Source organism: Apis dorsata, unplaced genomic scaffold (assembly GCF_000469605.1).
Source record: "Apis dorsata unplaced genomic scaffold, Apis dorsata 1.3 scaffold_233, whole genome shotgun sequence".
NCBI classification, from domain to species: Eukaryota; Metazoa; Arthropoda; class Insecta; order Hymenoptera; family Apidae; genus Apis; species Apis dorsata.
Window position 1 is genome coordinate 281,754 of NW_006263515.1, and position 8,083 is coordinate 289,836.

Here is an 8,083-nt window from a genome sequence, read left to right on the forward strand (position 1 = left end):
ATATATATATAAAAGTACAATACATAAATTATTTATATATCATATATCTTTTAATTTATATAAATATAAAAATCATTTAAAAAACATTCATATATCTATTCAAATCGGTTAAAAGATTCAAATTCGTACAAATTTAATCGCCGTAAATTTACAGGTCGTGTTTTCGAATAATCCAATTAGTGGTCTATTGATAATAATTTCTTTAGGAGCTACTTCACCAGGTACATTATTATTCGCAGCCAGCACCGGATTTTTAGGTCTTCTATTATCCATGGTGCGTATAATTATATCAAATTTTATATTTTTTCTTGAAAATAAAAATTATTTATTTTCTGCATATTAATGAAAAGAAATATAATTATATAAATTAAAAATGAATAGACATTGCTCGTATAATTGATATTATGTGACATAGAAATATAATCATTTTTTTATTTTTTTATTATTTGCTTTTTTCGTTAACAATATCATCGTGTCATAAGTGTCAGGCAAAATGACTGCAATGCGGAATTTTTTGCGAGAATTAATTCGATCGCATGGTGATACATTTTACCGAGTTTTTTTCATTCATGTCATATGAATTTGCACATTTACATTCTGGAAAGAATATTTCATTCGCAGCTGTTGCAAGATCCACAGGAACATATTGCAAATGGGTTGACCGTGTTCAATCCACTATTAGTCGGAGCTGTATCGTATGCTTTGATACCCAGAATCTATGGACCATTTGATAGTTTATGTATACTATTGATACTTCTGGGGACAATATTCAGGTAAGTTTCAAGTTGAATAATAAATAATAAGAAATTTTCATTAATAAGCAAAAATTTATCATACAATAATTAAATTTATAATTAAAATTGTAGCAAATAAGAACAATATAAGAACAAGTATACAAATATGAATGTATAATATACTTGCTTGATAATATTCTTATAAATATTAATAAGTGATGATGAAACAAATTTATATATATATTTATAATTTATTTGCATAAATAAAAAAATATATTTTTCATTGTATCTTTATTATATTTATTATATTAAGAATATTTTATTTTTATGTACACTTTTATTATTGTATATATACAGTTTTCAGATTTCAAATTTGCTTAAAGTAATATTTGTCACATAAATTTATATTATTATTAAAAATTATTATCCTTCTTTGTTAAAATAAAAATTAAATTCTTTTCTCTTTATTTCAGTTCAAGTTTAATTTTTTTTTAATTGAAAAATATTTTAAATAATCAAATTTTATTGAAATTTAAATATTTTATTACACTAAATATAAAATATTGAAATTACATTTCTTCTATTACTGGATAAAATTTAATATTTTACAATAAAATCAAATGACTAAAAGAAACTTAAGATAATCATAGAAATTTGTTTCCTAAATTTTATTACAGTTAACGATCAATGTTCACAGTGTTTACATGACCCGATCCATGAGAGACAATAAAATACCAGCTATGGCATGGCCGTTTAATCTGGCTGAATTTGCATTGCTGCTGGTCCTTTATGCCAAACACAATGGGTTTGATACGGCAGAGAAACTGCAACTTATGAGAATGGTAATAGAATTTGTTTTGAGCATTCAGCTTTGCTATTGTATCAATTCTTTAAGCACGTACTTAAATCAATTTTATATTTTTGAAGAATTTGCATTCGCACGTTCTTTCACAATATTAATTACATTTCCGGTCAAAAATTAATTGCACGCCTATCATTAAGCGAAACGTTCCTTAGTATGCGTATTAGTATTGCGTATTGTACGCAACATGAATTAACTAGATATAACCATGAACGTTATTTACTGCAAATTCGCATGCATATAAGAAGTGATAAAATTATTATTTATCGTGGATGCACGATATACAATGTATCCACAATGGTTTTCAATAGTTTGCAATGTAGTAAAAAGAGTTATTAACTTTAAGATTTATCTGTATTGTATGCACAAAGCATAACGATAACGGACATTTTGAAAATCCAAGGTTACCCTAATATATATTTTAATTGAATGGAATCATATTATTTTCTCTTTTCTATTATATATATATAATATTTACACTGATTTTTATCGATCTTAAGATTAATTTCGCGGAAAGAATAGATTTTATGGATTATCTTTGTTACGCTCATGATAAAAGCAATTATTTTTAGAAATAAAATATGCATGAGCTTGTTCTTTATAATAACAAATCATTTAAATGTTTTTTCAATAGAGTTATATAAATTTTTTCTATTCGTATTCGTATATCGTAAGGGACACAGTTCACATGACTTTGAGATTAATTTCATTGAAATATCTAATATTACTCTTGAAATATTTTAATCATGGAAAAATATTATATTGATATTATCTTTATTATGTAAGTATACGATATATAACGATAAAAATTATATTTCTAAAATATGTTGTTGTTTTGCGATAATGAATTTAAAGCCCGTAAAGGACACAAGCTTAACTCAATTTCATTTCATATAATCTAAAGATTAATTTCGTTAAATCCAATATTATTCTTGTATCTGTTAGATTTTATGATATGTACATGGTATGAAAACTGAATTATTTCTCAATACACGAGGATATATATATATTTTTTTATTTCGTCTCATTTGCCTTAGTGAAGATATCATTCGATAACACATTTCGAATCTCGATATTTATTAATATTTTTAACTCGTTAAATCGAGATAAATAAATTGATATAGATAATTAAGTTTGTGTTGAGATTTAGTTTAAATTTAATTAATGTCTAGATTTGTTTTAATCGATATTGATTTCATCAATTCTTTAATTCAATAAATAAATAAAGAGGTGGAGGAGATGATAAAAATTTAATTTTTTTTTTTTTACAAATCAAACAAACTTGTTATTATTGGCTTATATATAAATTTGAAAAGTTTTTGAAAAATTTCAGAATTCAAAAATTTGTATTTTCTCTTTTAATTAGTTTCAAAATATTTTTGAAAATTTCAAAATCTTATAAAATTTAATCCATTTCAAATCAAATTTCAATCCATATCTAGTTTATGCCTTATACAAAGGCACAATGTGGATTTATAATGATAAATGATTACTACATTTGCGGATGACATCAATGTTTCGCTTATTTTATATGTGCAGATGATGCCAAATAACATTATCATTTGTTTCACGTTTCATTTGTTAATAATATATATACGTTTTGCATATTTATACAAGAACGCGTGATATACATAGATACATATTTGTTTGAGATACCGCATAGATTAATTTAATTAAAATTTAATTAAAATCCTATAGAAATACTGTTAAATTAATTTTGCATTAATATAATATTTCCCAAATTCAAGTTAGAATTTTACATAAATTTCTTGAAATACTTTTGAATATTTAATTGTAAAATTAGAAATTAGAACAAGTTGAAAAAGTTTCATATTTGCATTTCTAACATAATATTAATGAATAAATGGAACGAATTTTTTTGGAAAAATTTTTTTTTGAATTATTAAAAGCATCAATAAAAGTGTTTCTTTTTCAAATTTTATATTCAAATATTATTTTTTTTTATTTAAAACGTAAATATATAATTATGAATTTTGTAATTAGTAAGATAGTAATTTTTATAAAAATGGCTTCAATTGTAACATTATTTACAAGAATGTATTATGTTGTCACTTTTAGTTAAAATTTGTTATCTAAAAATTTGAAACATTCAAGAAGTTTCAACAAGTTTGTAGCGTCATTGTTAGGAAAAATAAATTAAACTGTCTTAACTTAAATCCCTGCAAAGTTCGTATATGAGTTTTGTAACTTTATTATAAAGAGATAAAAGATGCATAGAACTTCAAATTTTTATAAAAATGAAAAAATGCTAGGTAAAATATTTTACTTAAGACGATGAACATCTTGTTTACTTTCTTTATAGAGTTTTTTATGTACTTTTCTCTCTCTCTTTTTTTTTTTTTTTTATAATTGAAAATCGATGGAAATCATAATTTTTAATATGGAAATAATAATTCTTATTTCTTATTTCATCAGGAAGGATTTTACATTATCTGAAGTTTTTTATTACTGATAAAATTCATTTTATCCAATTTATTTCGTTTCATTATTTTTAAGTTCAATTAATTTTGTTATTATACTGATTTAGTTAATATGTAGATATTATATGTCAATAATTTAATTAATTATTCGTTATTTTTCATTTTTTATGATTTTAATATTTAAAAATTAATAAATATAATAATAATAATTAATCTATTTGAAAGTAATTTCTTTCTTAAAGAATAATTTTCTTATTTGTAAATATCTTTATTTCAATGAATTTATTTTTTCATTTTATTTGAAATAATTATTTTCTTTATTTATTATTTTTATTTCGAATAAAAATTTTCTTTATTTATTATTTTTATTTCGAATAAAAATTTATTTCTATCATGAGTAATCAGATATGTCGATCCGGGATTAGAATGAGTAATTCTCTGTAACGTCATTAGTTGGTTTTATTTATTCTATAAATATGAATCGATTGGCATTTATTTCATGTTTCACTTATTAATATGAATTTTAAATATTAGTAAAAGAATATATATTGTAATACTAATAGCATTATAAAAACTTAGAATAAAAAAAATTTAGTAAAGATATTAACATTAAAAATATTAAATTTCTTGAATAAATTTTTTGTTTTTGTAATTATTAAAAATTAATTTCGTCTTTTATAGAAATATATTTCAATTATATCTTATATCTTAAATTAAAATTATTATTTTGATTACTTTAATCGTAATTATTTCTTAAGCAATATATATATATACATATATATATATCCAGATTATAGATTATTATGAAAGTTTATACATGTTTCAACATACTAAATATTAATATATATTCTCTTTCTGATATTTTATCTATATTTGTATATCATGTACATTTTATACATTTTTTTTTCATTTTTTAAACTTTTCTATCTTTTTTACATGATAATTATAAATACGTATAAATATATGTAGTCGGATTGAATAATATAATAAAATTTCATTTGTCTGTCAAAATTCATCAGAACATGAACAGAATTGAATTTTATAGAATAGAATATACAATACAAGTTTGCTGCCTATGATTTTTCGTTCAAATAAACAGACAAAGAGATTCAATTGATAGAAATACAAATCGATTTGTGTAGAAACTAAAATTTTCAATAAATAATATTTGAATGAATGAAATTTCATTGTATGTGAAATAATTAATTTAATAATACAAAAATATGTTGAATTTTTCGAATTCGTTATATAAGTTTTTTATGTAGGAGTATATTTATCATTAAATATAGTTTGTGTATTTTTGTATAGAAACTGCTATATTAATATTATTCAAAATCAATTAAGAATGTTGATAAATAAAAAATAATAAAACATAAAACCAAAAATGGCGAGAGAATATTTTAAATTCTTAATCTGAAATTTAGCCAAGAAGCAATAAAAGAATGTTACGTACTTTACACTTGAAATGTAGCCAAACACATAATAAAAAATATATTATGATCATTTTAAAAGGAAGAAAATCATTATTTAAGAACAAAATGGCTACAAATATTTGTTCGAATAACGATTTACCAAGAAATAAAATCTTTCTTTTTGAATCGATTTCAAGACTAGTATTAGTGAATATTTTTAGATTGATAGCTCTAGTATTAAATAAATATGTTTATTCATATTTCTTTTTTCAATTTAATTTCATAATTAAATATATTTATCTTTATTTTTTTTTTTATCATATAAAATTTTGAAATATTTTATCTATAACACATTCATCATTCATAAAATTAAATTTTTAAAATATTTCTAAAATATATCTTATCTGAAAAAATAAAAGTAACAATAAAATTATATAAAATTGAAATTTCGTTTGATTTATCAACGATCCAATTGAAAAACAAAAATAACAATGTGAAAATCTTTTTGCAACTTTTACGTATTAAAAAAAAAAAAAGTAATACTATGGAATCTACTTCAGTTCTCCCTCTTAACACATTTTTTTTTTTTACGTTTACCTAGATATTTTTAGAAATATTCGTTACGTGCATTTCTCGGTGTAACTGTAACGTTGTTGAATATTTGATGATATTTTTGATTAACGTTTCATAGAGCAAGCACAGCCATCTTTTATATCACTCGCATCATCATGAAATACCAGGAAGCAACATTCGTGACATTAGCTCACATGACCAGCAGAAGACAGATGAAAACGATAATTTCGTGTTTAGTTGTAGCGTGTGTATCATCCAACTTAAGCTGCGGAGCTTAAAAGCCTTTTCCACTCTGGTTGTCACGGTGTTGCACGCATACGATCAATACAAACTTCTTGCCTATCATCATTGTTTGTTTCCAGAACGAGATGGGAATCGTGTTGGATAGATTCATAAATTTGAATTTAAATCGTAGATTTGTTTCTTTTTTCTCTCTTTTGATTATTTTAACGAAATTTTAGAATTAAATCTTTTTCAAATAGATTTGCTTTAAATTGTGAGTTGAAAAAAAAAAAAAGAGAAAATTATTTTCGGAGTGAAAAATCGTTGTTAGATTAGTTGATCTGTTTTTGAAATTGAAACGATATTGAGAAATTATTTCTTTTATTATTTTAAAGGAATTTTAATAGAGATAGAATTTAATTTTTAGAATTATGAAAATTTCGAAACTCAGAATACTTATTTTTTTTCCTTTTTCTTCTTCTAAGGATTAGGTATCAAATATTGAAATTTTAAGAAAAAATTTTTATAATTTTTTGAAAAAGCTCAAACTCAGTTTACACAAACTTAAATTTTTGTATTTTGTTTCTTTTTCATCCAAACTATTATAATGAATTATTTAAGTTAAATAAAAAATCATATTGTTACAACATACTTTTATATAAATTATTCTTTAAGTTTTTGAGAATTTAAAAAATCACAAAAATATCAAAAATTTGAATAATAATCGATTGATAAATCGTTATTTTAAATTTTTTTTAAAATTTCGTATACTTGTACAACATTTTTTCAGCAGAAAAAGAATATTGCAAAAATATAACGAAAGTTTCTAAAAAGTTTATCAAATATTGAAAAACATGTAATATTAAAAAAAAAAAAAAAGAAAATAGAATCAAATGAGTAATAGAAAAATGATTGAATGATAATAAAGTTTATTTGATGTATGAAATAATGGATACTATATTTTTTTTTTATTAATTTAATAACAAGATAATATCAAGTAATATATGATTATGTTATCAATTAATATATAATCTATGAATATTTATATATTATTACTACTACTATATTTATTATATAATTTTTATATAATAGTTAATTAGTCCATTTAATATCATTTTTATTATAACTACAAAAATTTATAGAAATGAAACATGGACTCTGATAAAACAAATATTTCATTAAAGTATTTAAAAATATTTTTTTATAATCACATACATATATATATATTAAAGAAGAAATATTTTTCAATGTAGATAATTAAAGTAGATATCAATAAATCATATAAGCTTGTATTTAATTATGCACAGATATCTTTATCACATCATCATCTTCAATATTTTTCATTATTATACAAGAATATTATTATTTATTATAAGTAAACAAATTCTAAACATTAATTTTCTTGTTTGAAGAAATAAGATAACAATTGTTTAAATTTCTGTTTAATTCATCTAAAATCCATTTCTTTGTTTTCTTTACTTTTTCTGTTAGAGCTAATCTTATTTAGTACTTTATTTCTTTTGTTAATTGCAGTGGATTTATTTCAGTAATACTTCTTAAAATATTATCATTGAGAAAATTTTCTGATTTTTCTCTCGATAAATTTTTTAAAAATGGAAAAAGAACATGTCTTAAATTTTAAAAATTACAACATTGAACAATTTTTACGATTTATATGTATAATATTATATTTTTCAAATGCTAACTTTAATTTTTGTGATATTTTTATTGGGTTCAGATATAAATATTTATTTTTATTTATTTATATTTATATAAAAAATAGATTATAATATATATGTATATAATATATATATAATAATATATATAATAATTTTTATT

At 21.1% G+C, this 8,083-nt stretch overlaps 1 protein-coding gene across 3 annotated transcripts in view; it reads left to right on the plus strand.

Moving 5' to 3' along the window:
- LOC102681156 (urea transporter 2-like) overlaps positions 1 to 8,083 on the plus strand; it is a 21,667-nt gene that overhangs the window by 784 nt on the left and 12,800 nt on the right. For all 3 annotated transcript variants that reach the window (XM_031510506.1, XM_031510507.1, XM_031510508.1), the window contains exons 3-5: positions 155 to 274; positions 622 to 773; positions 1,432 to 1,576. In XM_031510506.1, coding sequence (XP_031366366.1) covers positions 155 to 274; positions 622 to 773; positions 1,432 to 1,576 — 417 coding nt within the window. The remainder of the gene's footprint in view (positions 1 to 154; positions 275 to 621; positions 774 to 1,431; positions 1,577 to 8,083) is intronic.